Below are 16,965 nucleotides of genomic sequence, written 5' to 3'. Positions count from 1 at the left end.
TGAAAGCCCTGGGTGTTTGAAACTGCTTTGTCCCCAGATAAGGAAAGAGAAATCAAATGAAACAATCTGAGCAGGGTGCCTGGGTGGTTCAGTTCCGTTAAGCATCCACCCTTGATCTTAGCTCAGGTCTTGATCTCAGGGTCATGAGTTGGAGCCCTGCATTAGGCTCCATGCTGGACATGGAGCCTACTTAAAAAAAACAAAATACAATTTCTGGGAAACTCGGGTCCATTGCTTGCGTGAAGCCAAACAACCTTAAAGAGCCTAGGCTGGGACCCAGGTCACAGCAACTTATTAATTGCATAAAGGCCAACTTCACCTGGCACATCCTCACCTGAGAGCATAAAAGGACATACTTTGAAGCAAGTGCCTCGAACCATAAGTAAGACGGTGCCTTAGGAACTGCCTAACCTTCAATGAAGTGGTTGCTGATAAACAGCCAGGAGGTTGTCTGGGCCAGTGTACAAAAGCCCAGGAGGAAGGCCCATTTATGCTCCCTCACACACCAGCCACGCTCCTGATGTAATGACCCAGGACTGTGGTGAAGGACACTCTGTCATCATTGCCATCACATCATACTCAGCACCAAGTGTCGCCTATGACTGTGCCACCTAGAAATCACCTCCACACACCTTGGAGGATTGATAGGAGGGAACTTAGATAAGCATATGGAAATTAGTTCTATCAGAGAAAGAGAGATGAACATAAGTGGTTAGGAGTGGCCAGGAGTGGGAGGAGGGCAGACTGTTTTACAAAAAGAAGCATATATAAGAGAAGGGTTTTAGAAACACTCCATTTTCAAAACGGGGATCTGTGCATGGGATCTGTAGACAGGACAAGAGAGAGTGGGATGGCCTGGTTCACCCTCCACCTCCTGAACCTTCTCTGGGCTGTGGCTGGGACCAGCACCTGGACCCAAAGCTCATGCTGTGAGTATGGTGGTTCTTCCAGAGAGGTCAGGGAAGCAGCTCCCCCAGGGAAAGGGGGACACCTCACACACGGAGGTCTGCTGAGGAGAAAGTGATTGAAAACAGCAATCACTGCAGAAGTTCAAAGTAGATGAGTCAGGGTGAGTGCGTGCTTCATCTTTCCTGGTCAAATAGCATAAGTTCTTGGAGAGGCAAGTCTATGCATTTTACCTTAAGAGAGATCGAAATACTGGCACAGGAATGATGGCTGGTGGCACAAAGAGAGACGCTCAGAGCAGTTCCGACCAAGTGCCACTGCTAGGGGGATGTTGGTACTCGCTGAGGACAGGTCATATCCCAAGTCTTCCATATTTTTCATGTAAGACTAAGAAGAAAAGAGGGTGCCTGGCTGGCTCAGTTGGAGGAACATGCAACTCTTGATCTCAGGGTTGTGAGTTCGAGCCCCACGTAGGGTGTAGAGATTACTTAAAAATAAAATCTTTTAAAAAAGGGAGGCACCTGGGTGGCTCAGTCAGTTGAGCATCCAACTCTTGATTTCAGCTCAGGTCATGATCTCAGGGTCGTGGGATTGAGCCCTGCATTGGGTGCTGCTCTCAATAAGGAGTCGGCTTATCCCTTTCCCTCTGCTCCTCTCCCTGCTGGCCCACAGGCTCACACACACTCTCTCTCTCAAATAAATAAATAAAATCCTAAAAAACAAAAAAGAAATAACTTTATATTTTTTTAGGATTTATTTATTTGAAAGAGAGAAAGGGGTGGGAAGGGGCAGAGGGAGAGGGAGAGAGAGAATCCCAAGCAGACTCCACGCTGAGCACAGAGCTGACACGGGACTCGATCCCAGGACCCTAAGACCAGGACCTGAGCTGAAACCAAAAGTCAGACACTTAACCAACTATATCACCCAGGCACCCAAAAAAAAAATTAACTTTAAAAAAAAGAGTGAGAAAAAACTACAAGGAAATCAGTGATTTCTAGGAATGTGCTAGAAATAATATGAAATGGCCATGAGCCATATTGCTTGAACTTCCTAAATGAGAAAGCACTTTGATAAATATAAGGGTTATTTGAGAAGATGTTGGGTCTAATTGGCCTCAAAAGAAAATCTCAGTGTTTTCTCCATCTCTCTTTAATAATCACCTGATACCCCCAAAAAATAATCACCCCCACAGAGGGTGTCCCTGAGAATACTAATGCTAACTAATCCCATCTTCTAACAGAGAGATCGGGAAACATGTTTCTGAGATGAGAGAGAGAGGATTAAGGGTTTAGTAAATGGCTTTTCTCTTCTCAGCTGTTCCCCCAGCACAGCAGCCCTTGGTTAATGGCATACAAGTGCTCATGGAGAACTCTGTGACCAGCTCAGCCTACCCAAATCCCAGCATCCTGATTGCCATGAACCTGGCTGGAGCCTACAACGTGGAGGCCCAGAAGCTCCTGGCTGACAAGCTCATGGCCAGTGACACAGCCGGTGAGAAGTCAGAGCCGCTCCACATGCTCCCTGATTCTCCAGCCCCAGATCCCAACTCCAACCCCCCCGCCCCGACTCCAATGCCACTTGCGATTGTACCTGAATCACCAAAGCATCTTTCCCTGTGTACCCGGAAAGAAAGGTGTGTGAAGTGAGAGCATTTGTAGAGTTGGGCAGGAGAGCAGAATTAGCTCTAGGCCAGATGTAAAAAGAGCGGGCTTGCAGCTCTGGCCCCACCACTTACCAACTCTGTGACCTTACACAGGCCGCAGATCTGGACCAACCTCACTTCTTTGTCTGCAAAATGCAGATGATTCTAATAACAAGGACACTAACAGTAATTATAACAATGATAATAATAACCAAATCTCTGTTCTGCCTACCTCACAGGAGTTGCCTTGAGGATCAAGTTAGATAATAAAGTTAAAATTATTTTCAGGTATGAATTTGTATGGGTGCTCTTGCTGCTTTAGATAACAGGGATTCCTGATGAAGTTGTCAAGTCACACAGTGGTCACCAGATTAAACATTCCTTGAGCATTTTTCCATACTTCTTTCCTTAAGAAAAACCAGATCAAAAAACTATCTAGAGGCACCTGGCTAGCTCGGGGGGAGGGGGTGGGGGTGGGGGTACATGTGGCTCTTGATCTCCAGGTTGTGAGTTTGAGTCCCATGTTGGGTGTAGAGATTACTTAAAAATAAAATCTTTTTAAAAAATTATCTAATCACCTTATTAAAAAATCAAAATGATCTGGACAAGAAGCAGAGAGCTCAGCCCTGGCCCCTGGCACACTCTCCCCCTGAGAATACCTTTGTGACTGTTTTGTTCTCTCCTCCACAGACCTGACCATTGGTCAGCTCGCCCTTACCATCATGGCCCTCAACTCCTCCTGCCGAGACCCTGGGAATAAAGTATCAATTCTACAGAGACAAATGGAAACCTGGCCACCTTCAAGTAAGACCTCATCAGAAGGGAGGGGAGAGTGAGGCAAATGGTCCTTCTTGAGAATATTAAACCTAGAAAGAAAAAGATGGGTGAGTGGAAAGTAAGGGAAGAGACACAAGTTACTCAGGATCCCTCAGATAATCCCACAATGAGATATTCACTTTGATTCCAAATGAACCAGAGAAGACCACTACCTGGGGACACAGACTTACACCATCACCTGAAGACAGCTATCCCTTTTATTCTCTTGTCCTGCTAGGTAATATTCTTATTCTGAGAAATGTTCAAGTTAGCTTTTGCCAATATGGAGTCTTTTTGGACAGGTTTTCTAGAAATTTCTACTTAAAAGATTTGACTTTTACCTTTTTCACGAACGTCCTCATTATGGTGAATGTTAATCTTACAGAGACCCTCTGTCCCCTTCCCAGACCTCAGTGCTCCAGCTTCAACCTTCTATGGGCCCAGTCTGGCGGTCCTGGCACTGTGCCAGGAGAACCCAGCGACAGCCCTACCCATAGCAGCCCGCTTTGCCAAGTACCTGAGGTTCAGTTCTTCCCCCTTCAATACGGGTGAGTTGGTTGCCACTTCCAAACACTGCCCTGAGCTGGGAACATCAAGGGCATTCAATGGGGGAGGTAGGCAGTAGGGGAAAGTGGGAGGGGGAGCTTTCCATGGAGGAGGAGCTGAGGATCATGAAAATGTCTGCAGATGGAAGGCACTTAAGAAATATTTGTTGGACATGTGAATTAAGGAATAAATGAAGGGGAGACAGTAAAACAAAGAATCCAGGACAATACTTGAAATATCTGACAGTGACAGAATCTCTCCTGGGAACAATAAACAAGTTACCCAAGTCAGCGGTTATTCCCAGGCAAATTCTTAAATGATTAAATCAATGTCTAGACTCAGTCTTACCCTGAAATCTCTTCTTTTTAAAGATTCACTTATTTATTTTAGAGAAAGAGAGCAGGGAGAGGGGCAGAAGGAGAGGGAGAGGGAGAATCTCGAGCTGACTTCACACTGAACAAGGAGCCAGACATTGGGCTCCATCTCACGACCCTGAGATCATGACCTGAGCCGAAACCAAGAGTTGGATGCTTAACTGACTAAGCCACCCAGGCACCCCTGAACCCACTCTTTTATTACTACTGATGATTCCCCTCTCCTTCCTTCCCAATGTTTCTCCTTATAACATCCTGATATTCTCTTTCTAGTAAACAGATACTCTCTGAACCCTAAACCCACCATGCTCCTCCCCTTCAAGGATACACTGGAACCATGTTATTTCTTCATTCTGTAACCTTATGGCTGCTTGTGAAGGGAAGCTTTTTCCCCTACAGCACCATGTCCTTTTCTGTCCACCCTTCTTCAGATCATGATACCAGCTCTGAATAACACCCTCTCTGAGGACATTATCATGTGCCCTTCATTCATGGTCACCTTCTCTCCTTTGCCACTCTCCAAGCAATAGCATATCTCAGGTTTTCACCCTGTTATCCACTCTGCCTCTGCAACCTCTCTCATTTCAGGCAAACTCTCTCATTTCAGGCTCTTTCAGACCAATAATCAAGTACTCTAGTACCCTCCCTATGGCTCAAGAGCAGACTGGCCTCTATTTTCCATCTGGGACCTCATGCATTACCAAGGTGTCTGTCAGTTCAGGAGATTTGACTTCTTGGCCAACAATGGTTTCAACAACACTGTCATCCTTAATGAGGTTACACAAATTCAGGTGGAGATTACAGTAGGGAGGAGAAGATCAGAGAAAGAAGTTATCTGGCAAGTCTTTCATTTGTTCTGTCTTGTCCTGTCAGATCTTGCTCATTCAGTCCACATACACTTTCCCATGCAAATAATGAAAATGACCCTGCGCTGGGTGCTTTGGGGGGTGCAAAGTTCCCACCATCCAGGAGCTCACAGAGCACGGTAACAGTAAAACAGAGCAGAGAGTGCTGAGATTGCAAAACAGGTCCAAACAACACAGGCTAAAAAAGTTCAGAAAAGAGGAGCGCCTGGGTAGCTCACTCAGTTAAGCATCCGACTCTTAATCTCAGCTTGGGTCTTGATCTCAGGGTCGTGAGTTTAAGCCCCACGTTGGGCTCCATGCTGGGCATGGAGCCTATATTAAAAAAAGGTTCAGAAAAGAAACTGCACCTGTGGCACTGGTCAGACCAAAGAAAGTTTCACTGAGAGGTGGTGATGGCCGGGCCTTCAAGAACTAGTGACATTTTTAAAAGATAAACACTGGGACAAGAAAAATGAGATTGAATAAAGTGCCAGTCTACATTAATTAAAAGCATGAGCTGTGGAGTCATATAGATCTGGGTCCTGGCACTGCTAGTTACCAGCTGTGAGGCCTTGGGCCATTACTCGGCCTCTATGAGCCTCCATTTCTTTATCCCTTCAATGGAATTAATTATAGGTCCTATTTCACAGTCCTGAAGAATAAAGGAGATAATGTAGCTGGAATACAATAAGCACACAGTAAATGTTAGCTGTTCATATTGTTGTGGTGATGGTTGTCTTACCCACTCCCCTCCAACCGTGCTTCACAGACACAGGAGCGATGGCAACTTTAGCTCTGACCTGTATGTACAACAGGATCCCAGAAGGTTCAGAGGAAGGTTACAGAATTCTGTTCAGTCAGGTACTAGAGGAAGCCGTGAAGAATATCAGCATGAGGATCAAAGACAATGGCATCATTGGGGACATCTACAGTACTGGCCTTGCCATGCAGGTAAACACATCACCCATGCTCTTTGTGGGGTCCATGCCAATATGATAAGACTGGATTGTAGGATCAAGAGACCAGGCTTCTTCTAATATCTTTGAGAAAGATCAGCCAGTATGACTTGAGGTAGATTCCTTGTAGTGTTTGTCTCAGTTTCTCTACTGGTAAAATGCAGGTGTGAATTCCTCCCTACCTCATAGGTGAAAATAAAACTACATGAATTATTTTCTCTTTCTTGGAAAAAATAAATAAATCCCAGAAACATATCAGGTTATTACTGATAATGATCAGTTTGTTCATAATAATCATAGATTGATGAAAATTTGATGTATAAAAAATAAGGATATTAAAATAGGTCCTCAAAAAAATGGAATTTTCTGATTCCATCTTGCCAGTCACGTGTTCTCTTTTCAGCCCTTTATCTTGATCCAGAAAATGCCGGCTTGTGTTCAAACTGATTAATGAAGACAACTTAAAGCTGACTTGTCAAGCTCTTTTATACTCTCGATCTCATTTCAACCTCACACAGTGCTCTAAATGGCAAAACCAGGTGTGTCTGGTACCCTGTCCATACTCAATCCTATGTTTCCCTAGTACAGATACCCAGGCTCAGATTCCATAAGATGCTGCTTGCTATATCTCCAAATGCAACCCCACCCCATTGATTAGGGCTGATTAGGGCAGCATCCTCCCTTGGAAGACATACTAATGATAGTGGGGAAAGATAACCAACTAGAATCGGAAATTAAAGGGTCATCTGTGGCCAAATCCTCTAGTCCAAACTGAGAAGTTTGTGCTCCAAAGTCTCGAAATGCCTAATGTAATTCATAGAAAAACTACATTATGACCCTCTCAACTCCAAAAGCCCAGGAAAGAGAGAACCATGGCCAGCCCCCTAAACCTAATACACCTCTGGACTAGTGGTAGAAAGAAATCCTTTTGGGGAGAGAAGCAGAGACTGGCCCTGACATTCCACACATTAGAAATTAGCAAAGGACATAAACAGACTAGAAATTAGTTTATGTTAAACATAAAAGTAAATACAAAATCCCCACTCCAATGTGCCATGTACTGGAGCAACTAATGAGAACAATGTCAGCTTCCATGTCATGTCAAAGTGAATGAAGTTTTGCCATGGAAAAAAAAGACTGTTACCAGTCTTTGAATCAGGCTGAATCATCTAAGAACAATCCTGGGGCTCAGGTCTAGAAAGCCTTGTGGAATATCAGGGGCAGTCTGGAAGGGATATAAGGTGGGTTTTATCTATGACTCACTTAAAATAAACTTGCTTCTCCTTAATGCCAGACAGAGAAATGTTTGCTTTTGCTAGTTTGGTTTGTGAATTCTCTTTGGGATTTTATCACCCACAGGGTACACTCTGATAAGCTGTACCTAAGAATTAAAGCTTTATTTATGAAAAGGCAAGACCTCATCCTTATCCTGATATCACAGGTCATATGGATTTCTAATCAGTTAGGATACATAACCTCTCCCTACTCAAGTTATGGCACATATCTAGAGTTTACCCAAACAGCCTGAAGTCTGAAATCACCAGATATCTAATACACAACTTTTTTTCTAATTTAAAATGTTCTGGTGTGGAAAAGCAAAGGGCTCTCAAGATGTCACAACTTGAGTTTGAATCCCAGATCTGCCACCACTATGGGCAAATATTGAATTTCTCTGAATTTCACTTTCCCCATAAAAACAAGGTTGTAAAGGTTTTTTGTTTTTTTTTTTTTAAATCACAAGCACGATGTGGTGCTCGGTAATTGTTCATGGTCTCTCCCAGCAGAAGAGTGATATTAAGCTTCCTTTTCAGCCTTTATTCATCGTCTTCCAGGATTTCAGTGCCCTTCAAGCGGCCTGGGCCACTTCCATGGCTTCCCTAGGCACTCAGGAATTTCTTCTCTTCCTTCTATCAATATTCCAAAACCTTCAAAATTCCTCTTAACTTGGGGATTTAACTTGGAAAAGGATCTGATAAACATCTTCATGCAAAGTTATTAATGACTTCTCACAGGGTAATGTGTTATTCCTCTCTAGAGTGTTGGCATTGGTAATGTTTTATCCCAAGGGGATACATCTTGCTTTTGGGATCTGAGAGGTGAATATGGCAAGTGAACAAGATCTGGCTGCTGAGGAGTACCTACCTAATGCCCCTTAAGCCAAACTACCCTGTAAAGTGACCTCTGGCAAGAGCCAGGGTCCACGGTTGTCAAAGCTAACAGTGATGGTCATGCCTGTCAAAACTGGTGGTTCATCAACTGCCTTCGGCTCACAAAGCCATTTCTGACTCGACTCTCTCATCTCTCATTTCCTATTCCAAGCTTCAGGTGAATCAGTCACCAGCAATCTCAAACCACTGACATACTCTGAGGGTCACAGCACGCGACTAAAAGGGAGGGAGGTGGTAATGATAGCTTATATATCACACATTACAAAATGCTTTTGCTTATTGTCCCACATCTGAACCTCAAATGGACCCACAAAGGTAGGCATAAATTATGATTTCTATTTTACTCATGTGATATAAATCTCAGCAAAGTAGAATGACTTACATGGTGCATTAATCAAGAATCCTTTTGCAAATAACATAAAACCCAAATAATTTTGGCTTAAAAAAAAATGGGGATTTACTATTTCACATTATAAACTAGAAGGTCCAGGGCTCGATTAAATGGTTTGAGGATTAAGCAGAATAAAGGACTCAAATTGTGCTTTCAGGCACCATTCTTTTTTCATCACTCAGCCCTGGTTTTCCTCACTGTCTCCTACTGCATGGCTTCTTCGAAGTGACTGAGGAAGATGGTCCCAGCCCAATGCTTACTTACGTGGTGCCAGCTGAATACCCCCAGCAGGAGAGAAAGACATGCTTCTCTCTCTGAATGTTTGTATGTCAGGAAAGGACACTGGCTAGTGTGTGTGCCCACTAATCACTGTCACCAAAAGGATGGCACTCTATGATTAGCCCAGCACAGGCCATGAGTCCACCCCTGTGGCCAGGGTTGTGGAGCCTCTGGTTGATAGTCCTGACATGATCACAAAGAATGGGAGGAGTCCACCAAATGGTGTTCAGGACAACATAAAACAAAAGAGCACTACCATGTTTAGATGGCCAGATGACCCAGACTAACGCTGCCCCTGGAGCTTGTGGGTCTCACCTTCGTTCTACATCCAAGAACTGTTTTATATACACATGCTATAAATATAACAGCCCTAATAGTGTTCCCCAAATCTGATTGGTGCACATATATTTGTCGTGTGACTGCTATGTGACAGACCTTGAACTAAGAGGTGGGGATGCAGCAGTGAACAAGAACGACAATGTCCCGAACCTTGGGCAGCTCAGTGTTGGATTCTGTTTGATCCCCAAGATTAGTGATCAAGTCTATCTCTTATGAAGTTTATAGAGGCCAACTCTCAGCTACGCCTAATCAATCTCTCAGTCTCTCTCTCTCCCTCTCTCTCTCCTGTCCCAGGCTCTCTCTGTGACACCTAAGCAACCTAACAAGGAATGGAACTGCCAGAAGACCACGGACACAATACTTAAGGAGATTGAGCAGGGGAAATTCCACAATCCCATGTCCGTTGCCCAAATCCTCCCTTCCCTGAAAGGCAAGACATACCTGGATGTGCCCCATGTGTCTTGCAGCCCTGGTAAGAACTCTTTAACATCTGCCTTTCCTTATGTCATGAAGTAGCAACTTATGCCACTAATAATATGTGGATCGATTTTAAGTGGCATATAGGCTTGTTATGTAGGCAAAGCCACATCTACTATCCATCCCCAGGTGTTGTGTACTAACACACGGCCATGCCAGCCTGCCCTCATAATTCAGCCCCCACGTCTACGTCATTCGGTACACATTAAGTGAGCACCTACTATATGCATAGCGTTCGGTGAGATGCTGGTGAAGAGGGGAGGTCCATGCTCCTAGCAATCAGATGATATATAACTTCCTTAATTCACTTGACAAATACACCAAAAATTATGCAGTATCTTATGATATCTGCTCTTTACAAGGTCAGGAAACAGATATGTAGACAAAAACTACAACATTTGGAAGAATGAAATACGTATTAAATAGACATAGAAGCACATGTGGTGCATAGCAAAAAAAGTGTGACCACTGATCTGGTCTGAGAGACTTATGAGAAGAACAGAGTTGCGTTTAAAATCAGACTTGGAGATCTAAATACGAAGCCTTGGTGCTCCTGGCACATCAAAGGAATGGGTTGGAAACCAGGCACATTACCTTTTTATTTTAAATATCTCTATTTTATCCAATTAAAAATATAATACAGGGATACTTAAAATTCAAACGTTGTAGAAATATGCAGGAAGAAAGTGGGAGTCCTGCATAAAAATTTTATCACTCCAGAGATAACGAGTCTTTGCAAAGATACCTCTTCTTTCTAATCAAATACTAGTATAAAGTACTGTTTGGCTTATGCCGCATGGACTTGCCTAGATAAGCAGAGATTACTAAGCTCCTTGCCCATCTCGGTACAGAGTCTATAGAGACTGCAATCAAGCAGCCTGATCCCAATTACACCAAACACAGCTACATTCACCCAACTCCTTAGGCTGCTTCCCCAGTGATTTTCCAACCTTGACAAGGTGGCCACGGAGTCTTTCCTAGGATTCTACACTATAGTTGCCCAGGTGTTTTGTTAAATGGTCTGAAACTTACTACCTTTGCTTACTACCTTTGTTGCCAAAAAAGCCCACAACTCCACAGAACTCAATCATGTAAAATACATGACTTAGGGCTAACCATCCTCCCTTCTGGTTATAAATTCTTTTAACAAAACTGATGTTCACTATAAAACTGGCTGTCACCTCTTCAGCTACGAACAATTCTCTAGAATGGAAATGAGAGCTTCATAGATCACACCAGTTCCTCAGAACAACCCACAAAGGACACAAAATCATTGCCATTTCTTGAAATGTTTTTTTAGGATGAGTTGCCAATAACAGAGATTTTTGCACCTGTAATACAAACCCCATAATCTTCAACAAATGTGGCCTCTTTGCTCTTCACAGGTGATGAAGTGCAACCAACTCTCCCCACTCAACCCAGCCGTGTTCCCACCACAGCCTCCAACATCACCGTCATATACACCATAAATAACCAGCTGAAGGGGGTGGCTCTGGGCTTCAATGTGACCATCGACGTTAGTGTGAAACGTGGATCAGTGCTACTTGTTGTCCTAGAGGAAGCACAGCGCCGAAATTCCATGTTCAAGTGAGTGCTGCAAGCAGTGTTCACCATTCTCCCCAGACCCCTCCCGAATTCCCCTTCTCTCCCTCCTTCCTTCATTTTCTTACTTTCTTTCTCCTTCTGATAATTTGACAGATCTTCATTGCATCACCCCTTGAGAAGCCTGCAATCTTGTAACTAGCATGGCTCTCAGGAAAAATTCAGTGACACAAGTCAACATATGATGGAGTTTTACAAACAGGAATTCAAAGGGGGAGAGTCTGCTGTGGGTTAGAGTAGTCCAGGAAGGTTTGTGGCTTTGGACCCCATCTGAGGAATAAGTACTGTAAGGAAGATAGGGGAAGATGGTATTCTAGGAAGAGGGAATGGCTAGAATGAAGCATTCGAGATAGGAATAAGCAAGGACTTCAGGGTCAGTGAGTAGGCCAGCTTGACTAGAGAAGAGAATATGGGATACGGGACTGAATCAAGTGAGTAACGTATGGAAGGACAGGCTGGGTGATATTGGAAAAAGTCTGAAAAACTAGGCTAATGAGATCGGACTTCCTATTAGAGAAAGCATTGCAAGCTTTTAAGTAAGAAAAGTCATGTTGTAAAACGTTAACTGGTTCAAGAATGGGAGACAAGGAGGAGACCTGGGGCTTGCCTATGGTAATGAATCTGTGAGGTGATGAAGACTCCATCTAAGATAAACAGACTCACACCAAGGAAGATGCCACTCAGCTCTGTGAGCACTGGAAGGGGGGTGGAGCGCAGAAAGAGAAGCTTCCAAACTTTTGATAGAAGTGTCAGGAGGAAAGAATGTCTTTCAGAGAAAAAGACTTAATTCCTTTAGACATGTCTAATTGTGGGTATTCAAAACAGAAACATTAGGGAGCTTTTGGAGGTTTAGATGAAGATCTAGAAAAAGAGGTCAGGATAGGCAAAAGAGGCTGGACGGTCATCTGACAGAGGTGATGACCGAAATTGAGGAACCGTGCAGAGGCAGCAGACAAGCTCCCAACAAAGCCACGAGTCCAGGGCACCTGGCTGGCTCAGTCAGCAGAGAATGGGACTCCCGATCTCAGGATTGTGGCTTCAAGCCCCATGCTGGGCATACAGCCCACTTTAAAAACAAACAAACAAACCATTATCTATATGCCCACTTTACAGATAGCACCATACAGGCCCAAAGAGGCTAAGTAACATTCCTAAGATCTCATGACGTGTAACTAATAGAGTTGAGATCTGAACCCAGACTTGACTGTGAAGCTCATGTTCCTTCCACTGTCCTGTCGGCAAAGGGCAGAATAGAGAAGTAAATCCCAAGAAATAAAATTAAACCTTGGGATGTCTTCATAGTTTGCAAGAAGAGGAAGCAGTAGAGAAATATGGAGAAGACTAAGCTCACAGGAGGAGCAGAGGAAAAATGCCAGGTCCTGGAGAGGAAAAGAGGAGAGACATTCAAAGGAACGATGACATGACCCAAATTCTGCAGAGAGATGCCAGAGAGAAAGATTGGCCAAGCCCAAGGAAGTGACAACTGAGTGGTATGCGGAATCTATTCCACAGGATTAGGTTCAATACATTATACCTGCTGTTCACAGCCCAGCTCCATAATTTCCCTGACTTCCACAGACAGGTCAGGATAAAAGTTGCATTTCAAGAATACTTAGTTTTCAAATACCCTCTGAATATACCTTACTACTTCTCTGAGCTTAGCTTTAATTTTGCCTGATTTTTCTTTTTCTGACTGTGAACGTCATAAATACATATACTAGACAACTGGTGGGTGATGCATAAAGAACAAAACAAAGCACCTCTGAAACTAGTAATACACTATATGTTAATTGATTGAATTTAAATAAATTTTTTTAAAAAGGAACAAAACAAAGCACCTATGGCGTGTGCACAATATAATCGCTGTTGACATTTCTTTATAATTTTGTAGGTTTTCTTCTTTGTATCTTATAGATAGTTGTGATCCCTCACATGGATGGGATAGTTATTTCGTGTAAAATTTGTGTCCCACATTTTCACTTAACAATTATTGCACGAGCATTTTTAATGTCACTTAAAATTATTGAAAAATACAATTTCATCACAGCAAAAAAAAAAATTCAATCTTGGATATTCATCCCATCACTCATGTAAGTATTCACCCATTGTTGGGCATTTACATTATTTTAAATTTGCTTATTGATAGGTTTTTTTAAAAAACTCCATTCATTTTAATTTCATTTACTTGCAAGTGAAGTAACTTCATATCCATTAGTCATTTGCAATTTCTCTTTTGAGCGTGGTTTTATCTGATCTCTAAAGCACTTAGAATGTCTCTGTCCCTTCACCTTAACTCCTTATTGACTGACCTAAATGAGGTTAATCACATATGATTTTATCTTACAGATTTGAAACCACGATGACATCATGGGGCCTTGTCATCTCCTCCATCAACAATATTGCTGAAAATGTTCATGAGCGGACATACTGGCAATTCCTTAGTGGCAAAACACCTTTGAATGAAGGTAAGAAAAGGAAAGGAATTTGGGACTTTCTTCCATAGTCTGCGGGCTACTTTCTTTCATTTCCTTATTTAATTAATTCACTCATTTAATCAAATAACTGTGAGATTGTATGTATATATATGATACTTGTGTATACAGTGATGCCACATACATGTACATACACATATATATATATTATGAATATATATACAGTGATTCGATTGAATGATACATGATGGGTAGATAGAGGTAAACATCTATTCTGTTCTCTTAGATAGAGGTATTTGCAAATGACACTACAGATAAAGGACTGGTATCAAAGATCTATAAAGAACTTCTCAAACTCAACACCCAAAAGACAAATAACCAAGTCAAAAAATGGGCAGAAGATATGAAAAGACATTTCTCTGAAGAAGACATACAAATGGCTAACAGACACATGAAAAAATGTTCATCATCATTAGCCATCAGGGAAATTCAAATCAAAACCACATTGAGACACCACCTTACACCAGTTAGAATGGCAAAAATTGACAAGGCAAGAAACAACAAATGTTGGAGAGGTTGTGGAGAAAGGGGAACCCTCTTACACTGTTGGTGGGAATGCAAGTTGGTACAGCCACTTTGGAAAATATTCTTTAAAATTTTGCGCAAATACTAACATATCCTCCAAGTTAAAGAGCACTGTGTGTGGTTTTGTCTAAGGATGATGTTCCCTAGTTAAGGGGATGTTAATCAGCACAATGCAGGGAGATGTGAAGCCACGTAAAGTCACAGCAGAACTGAGGCTGTGGCTTTATAAGATGCTTTATTATCCAAGATTTCGATGGGAGAGATGTTTTCTTAGAGTCTGTCAGGTACTTAACAAAATCTGGCCAGTCAGAATTTGTTGAATTGCAGCAAAGCATGTAATGAAGATCTTGAGGTTACACAAGGCTTGGTTAGAAGCCCCTTCTCTTACTTACTAGCTGCATTAAGCAAGGAATGAATCTTCTCAGAACCAGTTTCCAGAGCTATAAAATAGAAATAGTAATAACCATTTCTTGGGTTAGTGTGAAAATTAGAAATAACATGTTTAAAATGAGTAAGTTCAATGTCTTCTGCATTCACAAATGCTAAATATTAGTATTATTAGTTCTTCTACCACCTGCATCTCAAGAATTGCCTGGGAACCTAAATCAGGCTTATTCTCATGTCTGCCAATTACCCTTCTTTTCTGGGGAAAGAATGGTAAACCGGCCTCTGACATCTAAAACATCTGGGCCTGGAATTATCTTTCCAATGCCCGGTGACTTGAAAGCTAATCATCAATACTGCCATCATCTAACTTCTCTGCCCTGAAACACAAGAATTCTCAACCCAATGCCCTTCCCTACTTTTTGCAAAATCTTCAAAAGTGAACATGAGTTCCTACCTTGAATGCTGTAAGTTCGACTTAACTAAGTCATTTTATTGCACAATAACTATGTGCCAGGGACTATATTAGGCATCTGGCAGTCCTTATTCCTAATCCTGAAAATGTCTCTTCAGGGTAGATATTAGTGCAATTTAAGGCATGAGGAAAAGGATTAGGTTCAATACATTATACCTGCTAGTATAAAGGAGGAAAAGGAGGCTCTCACAATTTAAGGGGCTTGTCCAAAGAGATGCTCCACATGGCAGCTCTAAGCCTAGAAACAAGGACTCCCTAAATCTCCCAATCTCATGCTCCTCCATACTAATCAAGCTGCCCATTTCACTCGGGGATGATTTTACTCCTCTAACTATGGGCTGGCCCTTTGGGAGGTAGGGGTGGTTACACCATGGCCTCCTCATGTTCTTCTCTGCTTGTTTCCAGGAGTTGCCGACTACAAACCCTTCAGCCATGAGCACATCATGGCCAATTTCACAAAGTACTAAGGACAAGGTGGGTTCAGGTTCTCTCAAACACCTCCAAAGGACGGTGGAATTTTTGTTCACTTTATTTCAAATCTATGCAAAAAAAGTGGGTATCTACAATGCTACCATACTCCTGGTAAAAACATGGAAACCACTATGTAGAATAAATGATTCAAACTTCCCTGGAGTCTTAACATCTGTGACCCAAGAAAAAAGGTCCAGCTTCTCAAGGCAATGACTGCCAGTCATTGTTTAAACCTAGGATGAGGGGAGAAGAGAGAGCCCCGGTGATATTTTTGCAGTTCATTCTGATCTTCTCAATTAATTAAACAACAGATTCCTTTATTTCTACAAATGAAGTGATATATTTTAAAAACTCCTATTAAAAAAACTCCTATTTTTGTTTCTTATACCAAGTACTACTTTTCAAATCACTTAATGAAATGACCAAAATTTTTCATATGAGACTCCCAGATGGTTTAGAACGAGGTAAATGATGTTAATACTCTCTCCTTCCATTTCTAATATTTATTCTGGGTAAAATTAAGTTTAAAATGTATATTTTTATATAATTTATATATATACACATTTAATATATAAATATAACTCACAATTAGTATATAATATAAAATTTAATGTATTTTATATGTTAAATATAAATATAGATCTAAAATCCCACCCCACATAAAACATATATATTTTACACATTAAATAGAAATATAGATCTATAACCACACCCTAAATATATATATATTTGAAAGAAAAATTAAGCTTTCAAAGACAATCATAAATCTAATCTCTTCTGGTAGGAGTCAACATTGGTACTGACTTTCTGGTGAAGGACATGAAAATTGTATCAAAAGACCTAAAATATACTCAACTTCAACCCCCAAAATCCCAATTCTGAAAATTACACAAAGGAGAGAATCATAATAGGGCACAGATATACAAGAATCAAAATGTGTGCTGAGGCAATCAGAGAGCAAACCTTAGAGATGCAGCTTTAGTACACTTCCTAATACTGACCCCAAGGCAAAGATTCACCTGCCCCGTCACAGGTCTCCCCCCCAAGCTGCTCAGAGTAAGAGCCTACCCTCTGGTAACAGGGGCTCCTGGGAGAAGGAGATGTGAACCACCAGCCCAAGCCCTCATCCCAAACATATCTATTAGGTACCTCACTGTACCCCCAGAAAAAGGCCAGCGCTGTACTGTGGTAGAAGGCACCCTCCAGGAGTGTGAATAAGTGATCTCTCATAACATGCCATGATATTCATAATATGGAAAACATGGAAACAGTCTACA

At 42.0% G+C, this 16,965-nt stretch overlaps 1 protein-coding gene across 1 annotated transcript; it reads left to right on the top strand.

Annotated features, from left to right (window-relative positions):
- The first annotated feature begins 850 nt into the window (after positions 1–850).
- On the top strand, positions 851–15,684 carry CBLIF (cobalamin binding intrinsic factor). The gene is made up of 9 exons (XM_032415110.1): positions 851–929; positions 2,221–2,397; positions 3,239–3,352; positions 3,772–3,912; positions 5,899–6,080; positions 9,557–9,734; positions 11,125–11,326; positions 13,688–13,806; positions 15,623–15,684. Exons 1-9 carry the CDS (start codon positions 851–853, stop codon positions 15,682–15,684), a joined length of 1,254 nt encoding a protein of 417 aa, XP_032271001.1.
- The last annotated feature ends 1,281 nt before the right edge of the window (positions 15,685–16,965 follow it).

Source organism: Phoca vitulina, unplaced genomic scaffold (genome assembly GCF_004348235.1).
Source record: "Phoca vitulina isolate PV1807 unplaced genomic scaffold, GSC_HSeal_1.0 scaffold16, whole genome shotgun sequence".
NCBI lineage: Eukaryota > Metazoa > Chordata > Mammalia > Carnivora > Phocidae > Phoca > Phoca vitulina.
This window is presented reverse-complemented; position numbering and strand designations above follow the sequence as displayed.